General features: G+C 53.7%; 2 protein-coding genes across 7 annotated transcripts; one reads left to right on the top strand and one right to left on the bottom strand.

Annotated features, from left to right (window-relative positions):
• Positions 1–6,435: 6,435 nt before the first annotated feature.
• POLL (DNA polymerase lambda) lies at positions 6,436–25,295 on the bottom strand. 6 transcript variants are annotated; one of them, XM_013103085.5, is made up of 9 exons: positions 25,272–25,295; positions 16,741–16,897; positions 16,239–16,536; positions 15,405–15,543; positions 11,945–12,268; positions 11,228–11,401; positions 10,312–10,440; positions 8,323–8,491; positions 6,436–7,985 (listed from the first exon to the last, which is right to left on the bottom strand). In XM_013103085.5, the coding sequence occupies exons 2-9, from the start codon at positions 16,850–16,852 to the stop codon at positions 7,621–7,623; spliced, it is 1,710 nt and encodes a 569-aa protein (XP_012958539.3). In that variant the 5' UTR covers positions 16,853–16,897; positions 25,272–25,295; the 3' UTR covers positions 6,436–7,620. The 6 variants fall into 6 exon arrangements, with proteins under 6 accessions (XP_012958539.3, XP_071895819.1, XP_027315638.1 ...); XM_072039718.1 differs by having other exon boundaries at positions 16,239–16,533; XM_027459837.3 differs by lacking the exon at positions 25,272–25,295 and adding an exon at positions 17,500–17,636.
• On the top strand, positions 17,602–25,031 carry DPCD (deleted in primary ciliary dyskinesia homolog (mouse)). The gene is made up of 6 exons (XM_027459842.3): positions 17,602–17,736; positions 18,772–18,852; positions 19,452–19,576; positions 20,399–20,532; positions 23,602–23,704; positions 24,833–25,031. Exons 1-6 carry the CDS (start codon positions 17,673–17,675, stop codon positions 24,935–24,937), a joined length of 612 nt encoding a protein of 203 aa, XP_027315643.1. The 5' UTR covers positions 17,602–17,672; the 3' UTR covers positions 24,938–25,031.
• Positions 25,296–25,600: the final 305 nt, after the last annotated feature.

The following is a 25,600-nucleotide window of genomic DNA, read 5'->3' as shown; positions in this document are numbered from 1 at the left end:
GAAAAAAAAACAACAAGCATCCTGTGTTATCGGCCGTGGGTCTCCGGGAGCGGTGCCCGTGCCCGTGTTGGGGTGGCCGGGGCGAAGGTGCCCGGCGCAGGGTGCGCGCCAGCAGATGGCACTCCTGGAATTTATTGCTACAGCAAGCTGCCTCTCGGAGAGCAGTCATGTAGGAGATGTCCTATTATATGGGCAGTTGACTTTAATAGTCATTGTGTGCTTAAAGCACAGCAAAACAACAGTGGGAAAAAAAAAAGGAGGAAAAAAAAAAATCCCCACTCCACTTGGATGGCCCTTTTCCCCCCAGCCCTGCTAGTCTATTTGTACAGTAAATTAAAAATATGAATCACTTCTCTCTACTGCCTCCCCAAACACTCATCCTGTCAGGCTCTGTGTTGTCTTCATTTGTATTACCTTAATTTAATGTTAATTATGTTCTTCATTTACAAAGAACAAGCATTTACACTCCCCGTCTGGGGATTTTCCACGCTCGCGGTCTCCACAGACGGGGAGGCGGCGGCGGGGAGGGGGCCGGCGGCGTCCGGGGGGGGCCGTGGGGAGTGGGGATGCTCCCGAGCCACCCCCAGAGCGGGTGCTGGTGGCGACGAGGGGCGCCGTTGCCTTCCCGATTTATGGGAGAGCATCGCTGCCACGCCAGCAGCCCCCTCGTAAATCCTTTATAAAAGGTCCTCGGCCAAGGGAGGGTGGTGATTTATGGGGGGGGTGCAGGGAAAGGGGTAGAAATGGGGCAGAAAGTCCCCGGCACCCCCCCTGTCCCGGCAGCCATCAGGGGAGATGCTGCGTGCCTCAGTTTCCCCAGAGGAGCTGGGAAAAGCTCTTGTCCCAAAGCTGGGTGATGGCCAAACTTTTGGGGGCATTAATAAAAAAAAGTGTGTGTCTGTACAAAAGGGCTGGGTTTTGGAAAAAACACACAAACGCCCCCAAAACCCGACTTTCCCGTGTTCTCTCCCACAGCAAGGAAAAATGGAAATGAACTTAAACAAGAAGAGCAACCCAAAAAAAGGCTTCCCATCGGATCTGGGACCCCTATGGGATATGGGACATAAAGGGGGGGATGCTCCATGCGCAGTCCCCGTGCCCCCCTCTGCGCTCACCAGGGTTTGGGAGCATCAGGGCTCACTTTTGGGTGTGCAAATCGGGTTTGTACCGGGACATCCTGGGTGCTGGGAAGGATGGGATAAAGCTGGCTGAGAGACACCACCCCGAACCTCAAAACACCCCCAAAATAATTTTAAAAAAATAATAAAAATCCATCCAATGCTTTTCATTCTCTGTTTTTACAGAAACCACAGAAAAGCACAGAAAATCACACCCACCCCCCACGAAAACCCCCCGACCCCAATCACCCTCCTCCCATCCCACCCCACCCCTCCCCATTTCCATGGAAACAGCCAAATATCAGGGGGCAAAGCCCGGGGCACCCCTGGCCACCGAAACAGCCCCAGGGCCTGGGGCAGGTCCCATGGGGGACACCGGGGTGTCACCTTCATCCCCCATCCTATGGGGCTGAGGCCGCTCAGCTCATCACACCAGTGCCGGGATCACCATAAGGGGGGGTAGAGAGCTCATTAATAGGGTCCCCTTATTAACACCGACCCTCCCACTGTGCTCACCACCCCAAACCCCATTTAAACGTGTTTTTGGAGCACGCTGTTATAGGGCCACACTGTTCTAGGGCGCAGCGTCCCCCTCCCCACGCAGCCACGCGCTCGCATTTTAATTAATGACAACGGCGGGGTTTTTTTTGGTAAGGTTCGGGGGTTTTTTTGTTGTTTTTTTTTTTTTTTTTTTTTTTTTTTCCTTCCTCTCTCCCCTCATAAGTGCTTTAATGCGTGCGCGCAGCCCGGCTGATCCCCACAGCCATGGAAATATTAGGTTGACGGATGTGGTCTGTCGCCAGCGCTCCCTCCACGGGTCCGCCTGTCAGCCCGCCGATGATGACATTAACACGGGAAGAAAGTGATGACAAATGCCCGTTATCAGGGAACGAGGCCTGTGACAAATCGCACGGCGCCTCGCGAGCAGCCCCATTACGCTGTAATAAAAAAAGATGGATGGCTCGGCGCACCGGGGCCCCGCGCTAATGCGATTTCGCCCGGTCTCTCCGGGTTCTAATTAAGGCAGAAAACGGAGAACGAGCAGGAGTCCCCCGTCCCCCCCCCCCTCCCCAGACCCCAAAATCCCTCCCCTCGCCCCGCGGAGGTGGGTGCTCGCCCTTGGGGTTGCCCCTAGGAGAAGGGTTTGGGTGTGGAGGGAGGTGGGCCATGGGGGGGTTATGGGGTGGAGGGGGCACCCTCCTGTGCGGGGGGGGTCGAGGTGTCTCCGTGAAGCAATAAGGAGGGGACACGGTCACTGTCAAGTGCGTCACTCGCAGGCAAATGTCACCTCCACCATCTGCTGTGGATTGGGACGTGGTGGGGGGGCTGCGTGGCACGGAGACGCCACCCCCTGAGAGGAGGCTTGGCCACAAGGGTCCTTGGGGACAGCGTGGGGACAGCGAGGGGGTGGTACGGGGGGGATCATTGGGACAATCTGGGAAGCAGCGGCTTGCTTTGGGGTGGAGGGGGGTGTTTTGGGGGTGTCAGACCCCCCATATCTGCTGGGGGGGGGCACAGGGGACACGGGAGGGCACAGGGCAGCGGCTGTGCGCGGTGGCTGGCTGCAGCAGGACTTATTTAACCTGCTCTGTTCCTGCGTTCCTTTTACTTTGGGCATCCCCAGAGCTCCGGGCAGCACACTGGGATGGGACACACTGGGATGGGACAGGGGACACCGCTGTCCTCGGGCACCCTTGGTGATGGAGAAGGAGGGTGGCCGGAGCTGCGCCCTGCCTGGGCACCGCTCCGCGCTGCCCCGAGCTGCCCTCCCAGGGGGATTCTTTCTCCAGCACAGCACTGGGGTTGCTCGGGATGGATCCGTGAGCATCCCCGTCATGTCCCAGGGGATTTATCGGTCACTTCAGGGAGGGTTTTTTGAAGCTCCTGCTTATTTACAGCTCCCCATGTGTCTCCCATGCAGCGCCGGCCTTCCAAGGAGCTTTTGACCAACCTGAAATCTTGCTGGAGTAAAACTGATCCCAGTTTTTATTTATTATTTTTTTTTCAGCCAGAGTTTCCTAGCCCTGTAGTAAAAGCTGCTAGCCTGGAGCTGGGCTCACCTACCTGTACTCATCAGCTTTTACATCCCACACCTCATTTTAGGGTTGCTCAGAGTGCGAGCCGAGCAATATCCTCCGACAGTGCGCTCTGACTGCAGCCCGCCCTCCCTGCTGCTGTCTGGCAGCGCAGATTTAACCTGCTCTCCCTATGCCAGCGGCAAAAATAAGTGCAGAGGCCATGGAAATTATTTCAAACAAATCACCTCCGCTGAGAGCCAGCTGGGAATGCACCAAGTGCTTCTGCAGCACGGCCAGACCGGGGGACTCGGCTCCCGAGCTGGGATGAGGTCTGGGGGGACCTGCTGGGGGCTGATGCGCAAGGGGGCTGCAAGCCACAAGCTGCGGTTACCCGAATACAGCCTGGATTCAGGCTCTAAAGGGTTTAAAAATAAATAAATCACTGGCATGATGTGAGCTGTGTGTGCTGGGGACCTGCTGCATGTGAAGGCTGGCAGCAGTGCGCTGGGGAGGGGATGCTCGTGGGGATGCAAGGTCTCAGGGCAACTTCAAAGCAAAGTATTACCTGCACCAGGTCCTCGCTGGTCCTGGGGGACCTGCTGCTCCCCCTGGCTGGGCTTTTAACCACGAGCCACCCCTCCAAGCTCGGTGCTGCTGGCCCAAAATCAGGACGAGAGGAGGGCAGGCTGGGCACCGGGGTTGATCCTGCCCTGGGGTCGCGGTGACACTTCAAGACAGAGCCTCGGCAGCCTCTGCCCTGTGTCCCCCCCTCTCCAGCCCCCCACCAGCCACTTCACTTGTGCTGTAGCTCTGCTGACCTGCCATTAGTTATAGTGCCTGAGCCAATGTAGGAGGTCAGCGCGGGCTGGCCCCGACATAAATCAGCTCCCGATGGGCAAGAAGAGGGGGGCACGGCACTGACAGGCACCTGCCACGTGCTGCGGGGCTCCCCTTGGTGCTGGGGTGGTCTGGGGATGGAGACAGCTCCCCTCCAGCCTCCTTGTCCTAAGACATTTTGGTATCCCTTATCAGCATCCCATATTGGCATCCTGTATATGTTGGCATCCTGTATCAGCATCCCATATCAGCATCCCATATTAATCAGCATCCCGTATCAGCATCCCATATCAGCATCCCATATTAATCAGCATCCCATATCAGCATCCTGTATCAGCATCCCATATTAATCAGCATCCCATATCAGCATCCCATATCCACAGCCCATATCAGCATCCCTGCTCTCCTGCTGAGCCAGCTGAGAGGGTTTGGGCCATGCCCCAGGGGAAGATGAAGCCCTCCAGGTTCTCCCCCTTCTCCTGGACAAACCCTCCATGGGGCAGCCCGGCTGGAGCTGGGGGGGCTGTCCCCAAAGCGGGGACCCCCAGCACAGCCCCAGCTGCCCGCAGCCTGCCCGGCGCTGCCGTTCCCCGGTCCTCCAGCTCCCTCTGCTGCCGTCTCGGCGGCGAGGACGGGCACCAGCACCACCGCCGGGGCTGCTCGGCACCAGGGGGGGGCCGGTTGGTTTCCACTAAGGTTTTATCCAAGCCGCCTGCAACCTCACATCCTCCTTTCCCTATTTTTTTGGGACCTGATTTCCTAAAGAAACATGGAGCAGGGCACAGGTGCTCTGCCCATCTCCATCTCACGCCACCCTCCAAGCTTTACGCATGAACCCAAACCATTTGCACGGGGCTGGGGGCTGGCTGCAGACCCCAAGGACCCTGGAGAAGACCTCAGAGAAGACCTCAGAGAGCTCAGCACCAGCTCAGCCACCAGGCAGCCCTTGCAGGGACCCCATTTCCACGGGCCGGGTGTCTGCAAGCTGCTCCTTTCCACATCGGTGATTTTTTTTTTCCTCCATATAGATCCACGTATCCGCCCAGGAAGGCTGCGAGTGGCAGGAGCTGCAGAGCTGCCCGTCCAATTCTTCTAAAAACTCGACACAAGCAGGTGAATCGTCCCCAGGTCACACACACACCCCTCGAGAGGGGAAAACATCGGCGCTGCCGGAGCAGGAGCCCCCCGTTCCCCGTGGTGATGGGGAGCCTGACTTCTGGCCCTGTTGGGGAGTCAGCAGCTCGGGAAATGCCTCTGTTTGTGCTGGTTTCCAGCCCGATGAGAGCCCACTGATCAGTGGGATGGGAGGAATCCCCCCCAGGGACACCCTGCAGGGCTCTGTGCCCCCCCCCCGGCAGCTCCCCCTGCAGCCCTCCCCTCGCTCTCCGTGCCGCACCGCCGTCGCCCGGCCATCAATAGCGCTTGGTTAATTAATTTGATGGGAACAGCAGGGACCGCACTTTGCATTTAGTGAACTTCTGAGAACTTCCAACCTCATCTTCATAATTGGCCTCATAAATTTGAGGAAAGAGAGAAATCAGCAAAGCCGGAGGAGCGAGGGAGGGCGGGAGAGGCCCAGCACGCGGGCGGGCGGGCGCGTGAGAAGTGGCTCTATTTGGTGTCCTTATTTAATTTTATTGCACAGATCCATCTTCGCCCGCCCCCTCCCTGCCTAGCCCTCTCTCTCTCCTGCTCTCCCTGCTGGGTTCACCTAATCATGATAAATTCATATTCATTTCCCTGCTTGCTCTGGCGGGGGGAGCAGCTCCGTTACATTTGCCCGGCTGTGCTGCCATTAGCAAATATTTACTCATGAATATGAAGTGCCACCCTTAAAAACCCAAACGTCCCCTTTGCACCCCTCTCCACCAGCCCCAGCCCCTTCCCAGCCCCGTAGCAGGATGAGAAAGACATCTGAGGACGGGTGTCCTCCCCATGGGGCAGGCAGCGGGCTGGAAGAGCTGCCTAATGCTCAGCACCGCAGCAATTCGGCCCCAGGTTTTTCTTCCTTTTAGCAGGAGGGGACAGAAGCAGCTGATGGGGGGACAGGAATTGTCTGTGCCCTCGTTGGGGGCACCCAGGGCAGGGCCGGGTGCAGGGACAGGGGGTGCCATGTCCCAAGGTTGCGTTTCCCAAGGGACGTGGTGAACAGTCCCATTCCTGAGCAGCCCCAATTCCCCGTGTCCAGCCTCCCCTTTTTTAAAAGCAGCACAAAGAGCCAGGCCGGGGCTTTGATGTGCTGCTGCAGCACCCATTTGGCACCACAGTGTGAACCATGGCCCTACAGGGAAGGAGCAAGGGGGAAAGAGCTGGGGACCAGCAGCTCTGCGTCTCCTCCACCTTCGGTGATGTCCCCAGCAAGTGACGTGGTGAGGGGCAGCCCCAGCACGGCCAGGGACAGAGGCACCCAGGGCTGGAGGCGAGCAGCTCAGCTGCAAGGCAGGGAGCAAAAAGACAAAGTGTCAAGGAAAAGGAGAGAAGGGATTTATTATACTTCAAATTCTGAAGCACCGTGACAAGCCAGGTGACACTGGTTCCCACCAAGTGTTGTGTAGAGCTGCTGGGCTGACCACAGCCACCAGAGCAAGACCCTGTGCAAACTGCCAGGTTTGACGCCCTTGTGCCTGCCCCAGCAGAAACACGCAGCTCATGGCCACGTGTGACAGTGACACAGCAAAGTGCAGTGAGCAGGACCCCAACAAGACAAGGCAGAGCCTGGCGGGCCTGGCACAGGGACCCCCAGCCCGGCCTTCCCAGCAGCCGGTGCTGCAGAGCACCGAAAGCCCCTGCAAAATTCATCTCCAGAATACAAAAACAGCTGAGGTGTCCTGAGAAATAAAATTCACTCCTTTGGACGTGAAAGGGTGAGCACCCGTTTACACACACACACACACACACACACAAAGCTCAGATGACTTCCTGGCCACCACGCACACAAAAGGGGAAAGCTTTGCTTTGCCCAAATTACCACAACTATCTTGTGTTTCTCTCTGCTTCCACGCCCTGTGTGCAGCAAACACAGGGCCCTGCCAGCTTACATTCAGTGCCGTTACATTCAAACCCTGCCTGAGCACGGCTCCTCTGAACCCCAAGGTTCATTCCTCCCCTGCACGGTGAGGAAAGGAGCCCTTGTGCCCGGAGCAGGGGGATCACAGCTCTCTGCACTGGCAGATGCTCAGCACACGATGGGCTGAGAGCAAGCACACGCAGCATTTTGAGTCCCTGTGATTCACCACGGGTTACTGGGCACCAGGGGAAGCTGGTGGCACTTGCAGCAGCCCAAACCCGAGCATCGAGACCTGCCAGATGACAAAAATCAGGTCTGATGGAGGGAGGGCACAGCACCAGCACAGCGGGACCTTCATCATACCTACAGCAGCAGCTCCTAGCAGCAGTGAGCAGGGGAGGGGGCCTGGTCCAGCGGCCAGGGTAGCTGAGGGGCGCGGGATGGCACCAGGCAGCATTTCCAGCCTGGTTCCAGCCCACGCCCTCTGCTGGGTGAAGCCACAAAGCTCTGCTAGCAGCAGCCGGGCCCCGTTTGCTGGTTTATTTTCCCCAGCTTGCAGTCAGAGCACCGAGGAAACCAGCACCCTGCAAACCAGCAGCACGGCAGTGGGCTCAGAGCGCCGGGTGTCACCAGCAGGGTGTCACCAATCCCGCTCGGAGGGCTCCCGGTAGGGTAGTCCCAGCTGGATGAAGACATCTCTCTCGGTGGGGGTGGGCAGAATATGGCCAGGTAACACCTTGACACCACCAGGACCTCGCACCACAGCCGAGCTGAGGGCGTGCTCCGAGAGGCTCATGCCCTTGGTCTTGGCCAGGGCGCGCATGGAGCGGTTGAAGTGAGCCGAGCCAGTGAAGTAGAGCAGGGCGCAGGCGAACTCGCCGTAAGGCACCACGATGATGTCCAGACGGCGGTGACGCCGGGCCGGCCCGGGGAGCCGGCAGACCCCCAGGTACTTCTTCTGCTCACCGTTGTCCTCCTGGCTCACTAGGTCGTCTGTAAGGAAGCCTGGGGAAAGGGAACAGGCAGAGAGGAGCTGAGTGGCAGAGAGGAGCTGAGTGGCAGAGAGGAGCTGAGTGGCAGAGACTGATGTCCTCATCCTGAGCTGCCCAGGCAGCAGCTGAGAGGACAACACAGCCTCAGCCCTGACAGCCTCACGCAGACAGAACTGCACAAACTCCCTCCTTAGCACCAGCTGGAGGTGCTACTCTGAGCTTACAAGCTGTCCTGCCATTGGGAAAAGCAATCGCCTGCCCTTCACATCTAGCTCAGACCTCCCTCCCTCCTCAGCTTGGCCGTGATGGAACAGCTTCGAGCAGCACATGCCAGCCCCCAGCCCTCTTACCGCTCCTGCGGAGGCTGTCGAGCAGCTTGGTGAACACCCCGCGGTGAGACTGCCCGTCGGGGTGAGTGACCAGCACGTCCACGTCTCCGCAGGTGGGCTTCCCCCGGCGGTAGGAGCCACACGCCACGCACAGGAGTCCGGGCTTCAGGGCCAAGGCTGCTTGTCTGACCTTCAGGAACAGAAAGAGGGGAGACGAGTCAGAAACCATTCCCTTCATGCCCTCTCTGCCACACAGCACAAAGTTGGCCATCAGGCATCAGATTTTGTGGGGACTGAGCTGGAAGTGGGTTGGGACAAGCTGGAAGGTGCAGCAGCACTGAGGAGGCAGCACAGGGTACAACCTGTTGGAGCCTTCAGTTTCTAGGAAAGGAGGAGAGCAGAGGGCTTTCGGCTCTCCTGTGGGCCAGGAGGGCAAAGCTCACTGGTTCTAACCACAAAGAGTATCAGCTCAAGGCAAGGTCATCACAGGTCCTGCTTCAGAAGCAGAGGTGGGATCAGGGAGACTCCTCCAAGAGAGCAGAGAACCTGTGAGCACCCCTTGGAGTCTGCTCCAGACTAGAGCTCTGCCTCTGCAGCAGAGCTGGGCTTCCTGACCCAGGAAAAACCACAAATGTCCCAGAATTGTTGACAGAATTGATAACAACGCTGCAGCCAGTGATCATCCGCACAGAATCAGAGCTTTCCCTATCATAGCCACCTCCAGGCTGGACCCCAGCTCCGTTCTGTGCAGACAGTGCCACTTCTGATGGCTTCATTCATTAAATGCTTAAGCAAGGCTCTCGGGTCCTTGGACAGGAGTGAAGGATTCTCGGTCTGACTGTGCCAATCACCCTGTTGGCAGCAAATAATTAGGGGCTCAGCAATTCCCAGTGACGAGGCCATCAGAGGGGCTGGGGTTCAGGAAGGCAGTGTCCGTGCCCACAGCCCCTTGTCACTCTTGGGGATCATCCTTCATTAGCAAGAGATAAACCCATTAACCTTTGCCCCAGAGGTGCTTCAAGAAGCCACAAGCCTTTCTCATGCGGAGCAAGCCCTCCTCTGGTGTCCTTGCCCCCCTTCTGGCTTTAAATGAAGATTTCTAGAAAACTCCCGGCCCCACCCAAGAGCCTAAAAGCTCCTCAGATCTCCCTGTGACAGGCAGCATAGACAGTGACTAATCCCTTATTCTCTCTCCTGGGCCTGGATCAGAGGTGTGTGCGTGCGTATGGAGGGGGGCGCAGTAATCCCATCAAGATAACAATGGGCCCACCCCCAAGAGCCAGCTCCTCAAACCGGCCTGCCTGGGAAAAGGAGCGCTCCCCAGCAGAAGGGCTAATCCTGCACACGGGGCTGACACCCCAGCAGGAGCCCTGCAGGAGCGTATTCTTCGTGGCCAGGCCCTGTGGCCGAGTGACAGGGTCACGCTGGCTGCTGCTGCCATGGTGATCGGCGAGCAGAGGGGTAGCAATGATGGTGCCCCAAGCTCTCTGCTCACATTAGGGTACACCCGCTTAGCACCCCATGATTCTGGAGTGCCTGCGAGAGCCAGGAGCACCCTCCTGCAGCTGGAGCCCCTTTGCTTCCAGCAAGGATCCCCATGGTCTGTCCTCACACCTACAAGCAGCTCACGGCTTGCTCTGGAGAGGCAGCAGCAGGGAAGCAGTGCAGAGGCCCCAGCTGAAAGCAGGTATCTCAGAGAAGATGAGAGGGAAGGGGAGCTGGGAACCTGCTCATCCCATTGTGCCACATGCAGCCATTCTCAAAGCTGCGTGTGGAACCGACAGCTTGGAAGTGTCCTCCTCCTTGCCAGGCACTCAAACTCAACTTTCCTATGGGGTAAAGTAGGAGCTTTGTGGGTCTATGCCCCAAAACAGTCACCCAAACACTGACACCACAGAGAGAAGAGGCTGAAAGAGCTCAGCTATACGAGAGAGACATTTCCACAGCCTGCACCCTCCTGTCAGAGCCCAGCAAGTCCTCCACTCCAAGGGCCCACACTGAGCTACTCACGGTCTGTTCTATTTCTGCAGCTTCCTCCCGAGGCATGCGCTGCAGGAAATCCTCGTAGTGCTTCAGTCCCACAGCCTGCTGGCTGGTGAGAGACGCCTTCGTGCGGATATCATCCAGCGTCCGGAAACCCTATAGTGCAGACGATGTGATGGCATTCAAACATCTGCTGAGCCTTCGCTCTTCAAACGCTTTCAACTAAGATTTGGAGAGATTGTATTTAGCCCACCTCAAGCCCAGGCTAGTCACAGCTTCTGAAATCACACGTGGAGATCACTTACAGCCTGGTTCCTGATGAGAAGGGGATTTAGGCAATCCCACACACACCTCTAATCTCCACCCCACAAAGACTTCAAGTCTTACCCAAACCTGACAGAAGGGTACCGTTCTTCAGACAACTGTGTTCTTACTGCTTGAAGGAAAGTGATGCAGGTAAAGGAAAAAGACACAGAATATCCCCATAAGGGAAAGCCCACAGTGTGAACACAAGCACATTTTTAGACAGCAAAGAATCCAATCACAAAGCAAACACTACAGGAAAGCAGGCTTCATTAGATCTGTGCTCAGGAACTGTTCTTAAAGAAGGAACCTACTCTACAAGCTGGGCTGCTCCTGTTGGCACAATTACTTCAACCTCATTTTAACGACGAGGTGCAGGAGCCAGCAGCTGCAGGAGCCAGCCAGGACAACAGGACAGCAACTGGTTTGGGAGCTCTGACAGCCATGGTGTCCTGGCTCAAGGCTGATCCTCAACAATGACACTGCAATGAGCAGTGTGAGGTGAGCTCCAAGCAGTGATGGTAACAGAACAGTGTGTGCCCCACTCCTTCTATTGCACGTTTGTCCTCTACTCCCCCAAAGCAATTCTCCCCCACTCAGAAGCAGTTTTCAAATTGCTTGTGTGAGGCACTAAACTCACCTGCTGGTACCACATTTGAGCTGTCTTGACGCCGGCTCCCCAGATGTTGGAGAACAGCTCCAGCACAGGCACGCTCTCGCTGATGTGATCCAGCTTCCGCAGGTGCCCGCTCTCCAAGATCTCCAGGATCTTCTCTGCCATTCGCTTCCCAATCCCAGGAATTTTGCAGGCTTCCTAGCAAGAAAATAGAGATGATAATAGAAAAGTGAAGGCAACAGACAAGGCGGGGAGCAGTTACCACTCAGCGCCTGGTTAGCCATTTGGTCAGTGACTGGTGAGTGGCAGGACTAGTTCTGTGAGCTGCTCTCAATGCCAAGTGAAAATGAACAACCATGCAGAACAGGACAAAAACATTAACACCATCAGGCAATCAGGCCCAGATCCAGTTAATTTTATACATTATCTCCAATGCTAGCAAGTTCTTAAGGCTTAAGAGGAAGGTGAAAACATCCCTGCTTTCTGCCTAGGGAAGGCGTTTATCTCATGGGTGCTCAGACCTGACCATAAGAGGCTCAGACTCCACTTTTCTGCTGATCTGAAAACTCTGCTGGTGGCCAATGAATCCAACTCACTCCACAACTTCTATCATAACACAAAGGAATTTCCAGGGCCTGAAGATAAGCTGTTCCACACAGATACAGGAATGGATCTGACAAATAACACAGTTAGGATGCTGAGTCTATCTCCCTGCTCCACTCCCCTGGGAAGGTGTTTTACCTGGTAGGACGTGACTGGTTTGTGGTAGCTCTTGAGTGCGTTGATGGCTTTGGAGTAGCCCAGGGCCCTCCACTTGTCCCCCTGGACAGAATAGGCTTTTGCCAGCACTTCCAGCTTCTCTGTGATGCACTGGTTGTGATTTTCCTTCTTGCTGTCGGAGGAATGAGCACAAACCCACTTGCTGGCAGGCTGAGCCACCGTGGAAGAGCTGTCACTGGTCTCCTCCGACAATTTCACAGGGTAGCGGCCAGAAATCAGTGCTTCCAGATCCCCCTGGGTGACACTAGCATCTTCTCCTTCACTGTCTTCATCGTCACAGACTTTCTTTAGGGAGAGGTAGAAAAGCAGTCAAGTAAGAATAAGTGTATGCCTCACATATGTCCCCTTGGCACGGGCTGCTCCTGGGAGTAGGAAGTCAGAGCACTAACCAACCTCCAGGGCACGCAGCGCTCAAATTGCCATCTCAGGAAGTTGTTAGTTGTAAGCACACACAGCTCTCAGTGTCCCAAGCTACCCAGGCACCCTTTGAAGCTACACACACGTCTCACAAAGCACACAAGACTAGAGGCTGCTGTCCAGATGTGAGCCAAGCACACACGCACCTCCTAAGGCCAAGACCCTGAGACCTAAGACAGGAGACTGGTTAAATGAGCAACTGCTGCCAGCAGCATGGGATAACAACACTGAAATCCCTGGCTAGGGGAGATCCTGACTCACTGCTCCCACTGGGAAACCTTTTGTTGGTCTGGTGACCGTACGGACACATCTCTCACATTCAGACCCTGCACCTTCCACCCCACGACGCAGATCACAGGAGATATGCCCTGGACTCTGTTTTCACGTTACAGACAAAATCTTACCACGGTAGTAAATTACAACCCCCCCATTTTCCCCATGGCTATCTGCAAGAGAAAAGGGGGAGGAAGGAATGCCACAAAGGACTCCACATTCCTCAGTGACAGAAGAAAGAACCAATGTATACATTTGCTGATACCCTCAGCATTAGGATGCCTCTGTGTGGACTTAAGAAACAATGAGCCCTGGCTTCAGGTAACGAACAAAAGGGGATAGAAGTGGGAAGCCGAACAGAGACTTTGAAGACTGCTTTGCTCGTTGGGGTCCTCCTCTCTCCTGATGTATAAACACAGGGGTCCAGGGGGATCCACGAGCTCCTGCACTGTGGAAGCATTCCAGGAAGGCACAGAGCTGTTTGGGACCAGTCCTGCGGTTGCATGCTGCACACAAGTCCTGTTCTGAGTTTCTGCAGAGCACCAGCCCAGCTGAGGCAGAGCCACATCCTTACAACCCTTGGTTCTGCTGGCTAGGGAGGCCTGCTGACACAAGATACAGAGCTGAAGTCATTAGGCAGAGGATGTTTGTTTGCTTTCCCTTTTGTAATCTTGTTTTATAACTCTGAAAACTGGGTCAGACCGAGGATTTGATAGACTAAAGTAGTTTTATTTGCCTTGAAACTCTGTATGCAACTCCCTCAAGACGCTGTTCCCTCTAAGGGCAGCAAAGCCTTGGAGTGTTCAGATGGGTTAGTAAGCCCCTTAAAAGCATTTAAGGAGCGTGTTATCCAGCACAACGCAAACAATTCTACAGCTGGAGCGTGCAGTTCCCGCTCTCTCAGCCAGCAGTGTCACAGAGGTGAAAGAGCACTTAAACCCCAGGATCTCTGCGCTTTACCAAAAAAGCTGACGGACTTTTTACAACTATATGTGCAGAACCAATAGTTCTGTGAGCTTCTAAGGTCCTCCAGGATCATCCAGCAGATGATTTGCTATAGCTGGGTGAGACTGTGATGTCCGTGGTTTGTCTGGAGCACAGCACAGGTCCCAGGATAGCAGCTGAAGCCCGGCAGCTGAGGCAACACTGCACTCGAGATGGAGGAAAGCAGTCTGGAGCAACAGCCCCAGGGATCAGGCAGTGAGTAAGTGGTACCACTTGCAAATGCTGCCTTGCAGAAATCTACAACAGCCAGATGTCAGCCACAAAGCAGCTGCTGCAATCTGACTAGCGAAAGGCTTTCTGCAGAGTCCACATCCAAACCCAGAAGTCTGCCCCCATTCAGCACAAAACAGTCACACTCATTGCCTGGAGAAAAACATCCACTCAATCTCAAAAAGGCTGTGCTTAAAATGGATGCTACTTCCACACAAAGATTTCAACTTCAGCTTCTCTGTCGCTGTCATGCCTTAAAAGTGGTTGCTACTTCAGAGCATATCCAGTGTGTTCTCTTGTCTTCCCCACACTCATATAGTCCTAAGCTCAGGCTAAGGAAATTTGCTCAGGTGCCTACAAATGCCGTTTTTGTGCACAGACTAACAGGAAGTATCATTGCTTGAGGGGATTTAAAAGGAAAAAAAAAAAAAGGCAGTAAGGCTTCAAACAGACTTTAACAGCTGTCTGACCACCCAAAGTAAATGTGAGCAGAGAGCAGGGCAGGTGCCACAGGATCCATAGAAGTACAAAAGCCCCTTTTTTGCTGCAAGTGTGAGATTTGTCAATAACAACTGCCACTAAATCAATCAGAATTACAAGAAACAGCAAAGATGGGATAACTGCAAAGGTGATGCATTTAAGAAGCAGCAGCAAACTCTCCCTATAACAAATGAGATAGTAAGTCTTGGGGAGAAGAGATCCCCCAAACACATATTCAAGAGTAGGGAAAGCCTAAAACAAAGGACCCCTCACAGTGGGCTGCCAGTTAGGGAATAACTTCAGGGTTTTATGAAACAAATTCAGCACCTGTGATTTGGGACCGAGTTAGCAAATTTGGCATCAGATGCCAGCATTACAAGGCAACTGCTGCTCTAAGAGGTCTGTGGTAACCGAGATAAATCTGGATGATGCCTATGCCAAAAAGAGTTCAGCGAACTTGAGCAAAAATGCAGAATAAGAAAACGAAGCTAATGGCAGATCTGGAGAAGCTGACTCACAGCAGAGGCCACCAATAACCCAGCGCAGATATTTTAAGCACACCACCACAATCATTCAAGCGGCAACCTGATCCACTGCACATGTGTCTGAACAGGGTGCTTGCCAAGGAGCGGAGAATGGGTCAGTATGGCTCAGGCAGGAACACGGGATGAAATATCAGAGCTTCCTGAAAGGGAGATATTCTTGGCCAGGGAATATTCCTCAAAAGGAGGCAGGGGAAACACGATCGCTGGAGTGAGCCTTGGCCTGATTGGAGCAGCAGGGCTGCTTCAGCTGGAAATGCTCTGATGGGGACAGGAATTTAAGGGGTGTTTTTTCTGCATTTAACACCTAAAAGGGATAAAGAGAAGTAGTAACCACATCCACAGTCTGAATCTGCCAGCACCAACCTACTGAAACATGCAAACACTTTCCCTTTGCTTAGAAAATCTGGTATCATACTCCTGCAGGAATGCTCTTAGCCAAGAAAAGCAGGACACAGGTTCACAAGGAGCAGCACCTGTGTGGGAAGCCTCACCTCGGACAAGCCTTGCTGTGAGAAATCCCCCACTGGCGCTTTAGTGTTTGGTTCTGCTGCTTCCTTGTCTGCTGGGGGCTGGACCTCTTCATTGCCCAATAGCTGCTGCTGTTTCTGCTGTTCTCCCTTTTCCAGGTACCTGGCATGGATCAGATGCCTTAGTAGAGGAGGAGGAGGACTTCTCAGCCCCAGTAAGTTTGCCCAGAAAATCTTTATGTGTGTTTTGGGATGGATCAAACAACCCATATCATTTTTACTCTCAGATCCCAGACTAATTGCTCTGGCTTTGACTCAGTCCCCCAGTTTCAACCCACCTCACTGACCTGTAGCTTCCACTCCTATCGACTTCAGTCTTAGACTTTTCTGCTAAACCTCTGCCAAAACATTCTGATCCTAACCTGTGGACACCTGCTGCTCCACTCCTTAGTTCCTCTTGTGCCTAGCTGTCAATTCTCTCTCTACTTTCCATCTGCAATAATAAGAAACAGAATGTAATCCTCAGTATTTCTAAAAATAATAATAATAATAATTAAAAAAATCATCTAATATCCTCGCTATCACTAATGGATTAGGAAGAGGTGCCTCTAGCACCTGCAACAAGCAGCAGGACTCCTATTAGCACTCTGGGCTCTACTCCAAGTTCTGCTGTGACACAGAATGGCAACCAGTCACAAAGACACTAAATTTCACAATCTGTACAATGAAAAAGGACTTTGAATCATGCCCAAGGGAGTGGCGAAGAGTTGCGGTCTGCGATTTTGAGCAGAGGTCAAATTTCAGTGTTCTTAGGATACAGGCACTGTAGGAAGGAACAACAGCATAGTATTTGCCTACCTCTGAGGGATAAAGACCCTGTAGCCAGTGGTACTCAGCAGCTCCTGATCTCTAATGCAAGCACTGAGCCAGGATGCCTTCACTAGCTGCAAGCCCGAAGGTAGCTTGGCTAATTTCAGGAGCCGAAAGGACCGATCACAATCCATGTCTTCAGCCACGATGACGTGCGTCACCTCCGAGGAGAGATGGTCGCATACATGACCCCCGTTCTGGACAATCTGCTTACGGAAGATCTCTGCCCTGGCTTGGCCGATGCCAGCTTGCAACACGTAGGCGGTGACTGGTTTCAGCCACTCTGCTGGAGAAACACATAAGGGCAGGAGCTCAGTAACAGGGAAACAATGTCCTGAACCAGCTGGGCAACATATCTCATGTAGGACTTGCCATGTCTCTACAGAAAACATACTTAAGGGCTAAAAGAAACCTTTGGGGGAACAGCACCTCCAGCTAGCAAGCTGGGATGTCACCATCCTATTCCATGTCATGGGCATGTAGGACTTACCCTCAGGTACCCCCGTTCCTTGTTTTGGAATCTTTGGAGGGATGCTTTTCCCTGAGTCACCCCTCACTTTCTTCCTCTTGGGAAAGGCTTTGACAATCCCCCGTGGCTCCATGGGCTGGGCTGGGCCTCGCTCCCCAGTCCCGTTCGGCTGCAGTTGCTGAACACCAGTAAGAAAGAAGAAGGTCGCTTAGAACAGTTTGACATAATCAACACAACTTAAGCCTCACATATTTTGTTCACGGCCTTTGCTGGTTTGGGTATTTTTTTGTTGTCATTTTCCAGAAATTCTTGCCCTGAGGGAGGCACCTGGAAACACGAATTTCATCCCAAAAGGTCAGGAAAACCTAAGCGAGAAACCACTTTTTAAAAGTGGTTAAAGCCTCTTAAGAACACCCTTGAAACTGCCAAGACTGCGTTCTTATAATAGAAAGAGCTCGACTGTTCTAACATTTAGGACTTGCTTCCCATCCAACACAAGCAACTTTACGTCCCGGGTACTTTTAAAGCCCGTCCCTAAGAGGGAAATAACTGGCAAGCGACAAAGCAGCTGATCAACACCCGGAGCTTAACCAGCAGCGGGAGGAAAGCTCCAGCCCTATTAAAACCAGCATGAGGACACCGATTCAGCACCCAAACTCAACCCCAAACCCACAACCTCACAAAAAACAACTCGGGAGCTGTAGGAGCCGGGCAGCAGCCCCCGTAGCCGCCCTCCCCCCGTCCCCTCCGCCCACACCGCGGCGCTACCTCAGCACCCACCCCGGGGGCCCAACCTCGTCCTTTTCACCCTGCCGGGACCCCTTTGGTCCCCCAAAAACACCCCGGGAAGCCGAGGGGGAACCGGGGCCGGGCCCACCCCCGGTAGGCCGCGGGGCCTGCGAGTGCTTCCGGGCGGCCCGGGCGCGTTGCCATGGAGACGGGGCCCGGCCGCCATGGCGGGGCCTGGCTGGCTGGAGAGGCTGAGGGCCGCCAGCAAAACGGCGCTGCTGAGGGACGGTAACGGCCTGTGGGGCGCTGAGGGGGAAAAGGATGAGGAGGGACGGGGCTGGAGGGGATGGGATGAGGGCCCGGGGGGAGGTATAGGGCTTCCGGCAAGGGGACGGGGTGTGGGCGGGGGGTTAGGGTCCCATACACGGGAGTGGGAGCCTATACGGGGGGTTAGGGTCGCGTACAAGGGGATGGGATCCCATACAGGGGGTTAGGGTCCCATACAAGGGGACTGGGTTCCGTACACGGGGTTGAGGTCCTATACAAGGGGATGGGACCCCAAACAGGGGGTTAGGGTCCCATACTAGGGCACGGGTCGCATACAAGGGGTTTAGGGTCCCATACAAGGGGATGAGGCCGCATACAAGGGGACAGGGTACTGGACAAAGGGACTGGGCCCTTGTAAAGGGTTAGGGTCCCAGACAAGGGGACAGGACCCCATACAGGTAGTTAGGGTCCCATACCAGGGGTTTAGGGTCCCATACAAGGGGATGAGGCCCTGTACAAAGGGATGAGACCCCATAGAGGGGGTTAGGGTCCCATACCAGGGGTTTAGGGTCCCACACAAGGGGATGAGGTCCCATACAAGGGGAAGGGACCCCATGCAGGTGGTTAGGGTCCTGGATGAGGGGACAGAACCCCATACAAGGGGACAGGGTTCCAGACAAGGGGACAGGACCCATACAAAGGGCTAGGGTCCTGGAGAAGGGGACGGGACCCAGACAAGAGCTTAAGGGTCCCGGACAAGGGGATGGGACCCATACAAAGGGTTAGGGTCCCAGACAAGGGAATGGAGCCCATATAGGCAGTTAGGGCCCCATACAAGAGGATGGGACCCCATACAGGGGGTTAGAGTCCTGGTTGAGGGGACAGGACCCATACAAGGGGTTAGGGTCTTGGACAAGGGGACAGCACTTTTACAAGAGGTTATGGTCCCAGACAAGGGAACGGGACCCCATACAGGGGGTTAGGGCCCCATAGAAGGGGACAGGGCCCCAGACAAGGGATGGCCGTATTCCCATTCACCCTCAGCCTTGTCCCCAGGCAAGCGGAAGATCCACTACCTGTTTGAGGATGGCAAGGAGATGGCTGAAGAGTACGACGTGAAGACCGGCCAGTTAGTGAGTAAGTGATGCTCCCCGGACGTGCCTCGGGGCGTCTCGCCGTGGCTGGCATCAGAATCAAATCGCTCCCAAATATTCCAGGAGAGATTTGTGCCTGTGGCTCCCACCGGACTTCGTAGGGACATAAATATGGGTCAGTTTATGAAGCAAACCTCGCTTTAGTTTAGGATTATTCCCAAACTGCTTGCCGGTCACAACAGAGTTGAGCAGTGTGAAGGGAAATGCCAGCACGCATAGCCAGGTGGAGCACGTGCTAGAGTGAAACGTGCTTTTTGGTGGCTTCTGCAGCCTCAGACCGGCAACGTGCTGGTTATGGATCTCATCCAAAACCACAGCTGCGGCAGGGCACCTGCTGCAACCCCGCCACGGCTTCAGCACCAAGTAGCCAGAAAGAGATGCACTTGGTGCACGGTTTCTGACTTCAGGAGTGAGCCAGCTAAATGATCCGCTTACACCAAAGTGGAAATTATTGGAATTAAGGGAGGAGGCATATCTCCATATCGTCATGTCATTTCAGTGTGCTGGGCAGCTTTGGCAGTCATTTGCTGGAGTTCTTCATATAAAGCAAATTAACGAAAACCCTTCTTCTCCCTTCTACAGGTAGAAAATGGCGAGAGAAGAGCACCCTGGGGGGCTCCGGCAATTGGCAGGTTGAAGTGGGAGAGCCAGCCTCGCCTCTCCTGGGAGCGCTGGAATCAGAGCTCATAAAGGAAAGCAGCTCCAACGTACGTAAGGGTCTGCAGGCACCACTGCACCTAAAACTGCCTAGCCTCGTGCTTACAGCAGTAGCTGGTAGACTGCAGATCACTCACAGCCTCAAGAGACAGCCTTAACCTGTTCCTATACAAACCATACCAAAAATCTGGGGCTGGGATTTAGGTTCTTTTGAGGTCTTTAAGAGATCTGTAGCTTCTCTAAATAGAGACACTGTAGTGCTGTGTTGGCCAGCTGCTGTTCTGGCTTCCAAAAATGTGGGCTGAAAGGAAGGCCAGTGCTGGGACAAGTCAGTGGATAGAAAGTGAGGCAGGCAGTGTGTAGCAGGCTGCTCCTTAATGCAGCACTGCCTGTTTCAACTTCCCATCCCACTAGGTTAAGAGGCTGAAGTTATAGCATCTCACCATCTTTTTTAGTTTTTGTTTGTTTGTTTTTGTCTTTTAATCTCTCAACATACCTGAAAAAAAATCACAGGTCTGCTGAATAAACTTGGGCAGTGCCAAGGCTGAATCCAGCAGGTCCCCTGGGTAGGCAGAGCTCTGTATTTGGGTGCCGGTGGGGAAGAGGCCTGGCTTCACTGTCACTGTGCTGCCATACTCCTCGGCGAGCACCTTCAGCCTCCTGCAGGCAGAGCAGGCACCGCCCTGAGTAAAGGCAGAGCAGTGCTAGCTCCAGGAAACTGCTGCTCAGGCAGTTTCTTGAGTCAGTCCTTAATGCTCCACTGCGACAGAAGAGTTACTCCAATTTGGAGCCTCTCAAGGTAGTAAAGGAAGGAGGGGACAGGGAGGAGAGAGAAGCTGGACGAGTTTTCTAAAGGTGCTTGTTTGCTGTAGCCTGTCTTCATGAGGAAGGACACCCTGACCAGCTTCCAGTGGCGGATCCGTAACCTGCCCTACCCCAAGGAGGTCTACAGCGTCTCCGTGGAGAAGGAGCAGCGCTGCTGCGTCGTCCGGACCACCAACAAGAAGTCAGTAAGGACAGCGCTGCCGGGCTGAGCGTCCCTTGGGGTGGGCTGGCACAGAGGGCAGGCTGGTGGCTGCACCACAAGGGAGATGTCCTCTCTTGTCCTTTTTTGAGGAACCACACCTGACAGCATGTCTCCTGCTGTCCAATTTCACTCACAGCTGCCCCAGACAGAGCTGTGCCAAAACATAAACTTACCTCACAGTTCCAGTAGCAAGGCATTTTATCTGCTGTTTCACAAAGAGAAATAAAGTAAGACCCCTACAGACCTTTTGAAGCTTCAGCATCCCATCTTCTCCCCCAGCTACAATAGTTTGATTTAGTCCTTGTATCTCAGAATGCATGGAGCTGCAGGATTCAGCTGGTACAGCATAAATCATGAGGACCCAGGCAGACAGATCTCCCTTTGTAAACCTGTCCTGGAGTCACAATGCCAATGATATTTTTTGTAGCACGACTGGGGATAGCAAGGAAGCATTAGGGAAACAAGAGAGGAATATTGGAAGGTAACTGAAAACTATTTACAAACTGGGATAATACACCAGTACAGAAGCCTGGGTAGGCTCTCCTTTGCTTGCTTTCCGTCCCCAGCATGCTGCAGAACACAGAAGGATCCGATTTGTGAGTAAAAAACACGCTGGTGTTTTCCAGTCTGCCCCCTGCCCTCTTCTAACCGTTCCTTGTGGCTGGCTGTAGGTGGTGCTGTTGGCAAAGAGCTCGTTACACCTCGGCCACTGAAGAACTTTCAGGACAGCAGAACCTACAGCTTTCCAGGCGAGGGTTTACCACATCAGAAGCCATGGCAAAGGCATAGTTGAGCTCTGCACCTGAGCACACCTGGACAGTCAAAAGCAGGAGACGGCTAGACAGGAGGAAGGGGGAGTCTGCCCTATGAAAGCAGCAGCAATTAATTAATACAGCAAGATTCTGGCCTGAATCCACGCAGAGGGATTTGCAGAAGAGTGGCCATTTAGTGGGGATAGCTATGTAGCAAAGATGAGTGAGATTCCCATCAGGCACACATGGGGCCAGGTCAGGAAAGGAGAATGTGAGTCTTAAGTCCAGCTCCCTGCAATCACAGGGGTCTTGTTTACTCCTAGTCCCACTAATGGTGACGTGTGTGGGAACTTCCTTGCCTGTTCAGGTGCTGTAAGGTTATAATGCACACTGAGGTTTCACCTGTGCCCTACCTGACTTCAGGATTCTTTGTAGCACCCTCAGGATAACAGTGGAGTTGCCCCACAAGCAGACGACAGCTACACGCTCGTCGGCTGGTGTCAGAGATAGTTGAAGGACATGAAAGCTGCTCGTGGCCTGCAGATGAAAGTTAAGGGCTTTTGGAATTAAAGCTGCAAGTCGCCTCTGGGGAGCAGAATGACTTTGCTGTCAGTAGGGAGCAGGGACAGACTCCAGCACCAGAACACTTAGTACAGGCTCCAGGATATCTTATATCATTTCTCCTGGGTCTTGGCCAGGGCAAGGCACCACTCAGCAACTAATTCCAAGATAGCAACAAAGGCACGGAGTCCGCAGAGAGTGTGCATCGCTATGGGAGAGAAAGGAAGCCTCTGAGCCTCTCCAGCCCTTGGAAGGCAGCCACGCTGCCTCTGAGCAACAGAGCCGTGCTGACCGCCAGCCGCAGGCACAAGCACCAGGGTGGGTTGCCAAGTCACTACCGAGTAGCTCAGCAATGAATTCTCAGCATACCAGTAGCAGTTTTCCCTCCAGGCTGACAAAAAGTAGGTTTCCAGTAGGAAAAAAAAAAAAAAAAAAAAAAGGAGAGGCAACTTCACATATGTATTGTGGATCTTGGGCCAGGAGTGCAGTACTGCCCTTGGCCATGGGGTGAGAGGAGAGGGCAGAGAATCTGCCTGCCTTGGCAGGGATATCCACCCATCAGCTGCCTCCCCAGCCCAGACTTCACTTCCACCCGTCACTCCCCTTCCCTCTGGCCACGGCAAGGGCTGCTCAAGTGGGATTTGCTTAAAACCTCTTGCTGTAAAATAAATCCATTAAACTAAACTCTAAAAACAAACCCAGAAAGCCTCCTCCCCAAACGCCAAACCTGATTCAATTATTGTAGCGAGAGGCAGTGGTAATGTTAGGAGGAGGAGGGGGTGGCCAGGCAGATCTGGTTTCCTTTGATCTTGTCACAGATTTTAGTTTGAGGCCAGCCAAAGCCATTCTTCTCCCCTTCTCCTTAGTCCTGGGGCAGCAGAATGCTGCTGTTTCATTGATGACTCCCAAGGCCCTTTGAAACAGTGGTTTTTTTTTCTGTGTACTGCTTTTTTTTTTTTTTTGTCTAATCGGTAAGAAGTTAACACTTCCTTAACATGTCTTTGTGTTCATCTAATCTCTGCTGTTTAACCTTTGACATCTCCCTTATTATCCATGTCTGCCACCTTTTCCAAATACCGACAGCAGTGACAACACAGAACGGTTTGAGCCCTGCGGTAACAAGCTGCGTACATTCCTCCCACTGCACCAGGAGAGCCATTTGCCCTTTGTAGCTGTTTGCACCGTGACTTGGAAAATAAACTGCAGTTTGGGCAGGGGTAGCTAGAGAGGCCAAGACTCACACACAGCCGGCTGAACGCAGAAGAACCCCTCGTGGCATGACAGCAGCTGCTGCCTGCTCCCGTTCAGCTCTGGGCACCTCAGTACCAGCTGTAAGCCAATTCCTTGGAGAGGATTGCTCATGAGACTTCTGGCAGGTACTAAAAACCCAGCCGTGCCTCTAGGTGGCCATAGGACCATCAAGTAGTGTAGTTGGTGGAGCTCCAGAGGGCAAACACAGGACACAGGTCCACAAGGCTCTAGTCCCAAAGCCAGGAAGTTTCTTGGCGGCTTAGACAGTTTGTAACCCTTCCATTTCTACATGAGTAGCACAGGGCCCTCCTGCCAACTCTGAGAGGTCCACTGCCCCCCACCTACCCTCCTGGGAGTTCACAGCAGACCCCAGTACTTGAAACAAAGACAGGCACAACAGAAACATAAAAGTACACCTTACATTGCATAGCTCAGGGAAACAGAAACTCCACCACCTTATTTCTGTCTCCTCTCTCGTTTGTAGGTACTACAAGAAGTTCCCTATTCCTGACCTGGACCGATACCAGCTCCCCTTGGACGCAGCTGCCCTGAGCTTCACCCACGCCAACAACACCCTGATCATCACGGTGAGGCTTTAGCCACGCAGAACAGCACTTTGCCCTTCTCTTTCCATCCATGGAGTTAAAATCCTTACATGTGGGGGAAGCGAGGCAGAGCAGGGAGATGTGCTGTGGGTCACTGCTGAGCCCCCTTCTCTGTCACAGTACCTGGGGGGTTCAGATTACACCGGGCATGCTGACACTGGCCAGGACATCCTGGGCCACAGGAGGGGCCCTGCTCGCTCATCAAGGTGACTTGCAGGTGGAACAGCATCTGAAGAAACAACAAGTTTCTCTTGCCTCAGAGCATGCAGTTGTGCTGTGTGCAGGAGTGTTAACGAGTCCAAGGACCTGCTGCACTCAGAGGTCTCTCAGCCCTTAAAAAGCCTGCTGCTTTGTGCCAGAGAGGGGACACGTGGTGGAAGTTAGACTAGCAAAACGAGCACTTAACCTGTTGCAAAGAGCATCCAGAGGTAGACAAAAGCTTTTGAGCACCACGTGCTTCTTAAATGCAGAAGCCAGCTACCAGGAGCACATCCCCTCTGAGGGAAGCCTCGCAGCAGAGCTGGGGGTATGTGTGCAGAGGAAATAGGCCAAGAGCTGCATCTTGAGTGCTTCTGAGGTTTTCTGTCTGCTGCAGGCCAAACCCTTGCCAAAAAGCACCTGCATTCACCACTGAACTGTAGCTGGGTAAGAGGGTTCTGAGGGAAGACAGAGGAACTGCAACTTCTACTTAAAAAAAAAAAAAAAAGGCAGATTATGTATATATATATATATATATATATATATATATAAAACACCTGTGAGCATACGATCAGTGAGCACACCAGGGATCTGCACAACACAGCTTGCCAGGATATTCCAGAGATGTTGGTGGGGGCCAGGACTGCACATACAACTGGGAAGTTTTGCTTGCACTGTAAAAGACACTCCAGATCTTGGCAAATGTCCCTAGCTCGAGGGCACCACCTCCCAACAGGCACTGCAGGTAGCTGATAAGGGAAAGGCCTCCCTTGGCAGGAGGACCCCAGCTGTGCTGCTACCACCCAGCAAGAGCAGTGCTAACAAGCACCCTGCTGCTTGCAGCTTGGCCCCAGTTAGCTTGCTAGGAGCAAGGCAGAACAGGAGTGCTATGGGCATTTCTCCGTCCTACAGTACAAGAAGCCGAAGGAGATCCTGGCTGCAGAAGAGGAGCTGCAGAAGGAGCTGAAGAAGATAAAGGCAGCAAACAGTGGGGATGGTGACTGTACGACCCAATAGGCAGTGGCTGCTAAGAGGCTGAGGTAGGGGCAGCTCTCTGGCACAGCTTCATGGTATTTATTTTGCCTTTTCTAATAAATATTAGTCATGTTAATACAGCGGTTTGGAGGAATCTTTGCAGGCTCAGGAGGGTTCTGTCTCTTTGCCACCTGGTCTTCTGATTTACACAGATATTTATGATCGTTCTGTGAGCTGTGGGAAGCTGCAGTGAGCAAAGGAAGTGCACCACAGCTGCAGCCAGCAGCCCTTTCCCCATCCTCTCTGAGCAGAAGCAATGTGAAAGCTGGGTAGTTGCCCGTGTGGGAAATTAGAACCCTCTCCTCCCACCCATTACCTGCCTGGGACATGCTTGGAAGCAACTCCCTGTTGTGGTGTTGCGCAGGGTCCTCCGTGCCATTAAAAGGATGTTCTGGTGACCCTGGTTTCTCTGCAGGCATCATCAGTGCTTAGCCCTGAGCCAGCACAGCACGTGAATAGGGCGATGAGCTGCTTCCTCACCGCCAGCCACGTGCAACATGACGTGCAGGATGTAGGGCTGCTGTGCAGCGTGCAGGAACTGAAATGCAGCTGCCTTCATTTGCATGGCACGGAGGGGAGCGTGGTGACAAGGGTCACTGGCTGGCTCAGGGGTAGCAGCAGCACACCTTCTCCACAGCTGTGCAC

This window comes from Anas platyrhynchos, chromosome 6 (genome assembly GCF_047663525.1).
Source record: "Anas platyrhynchos isolate ZD024472 breed Pekin duck chromosome 6, IASCAAS_PekinDuck_T2T, whole genome shotgun sequence".
NCBI lineage: Eukaryota > Metazoa > Chordata > Aves > Anseriformes > Anatidae > Anas > Anas platyrhynchos.
The sequence above is the reverse complement of the archived record's forward strand: the minus strand, read 5'-3'. Positions and strand labels throughout refer to the sequence as shown.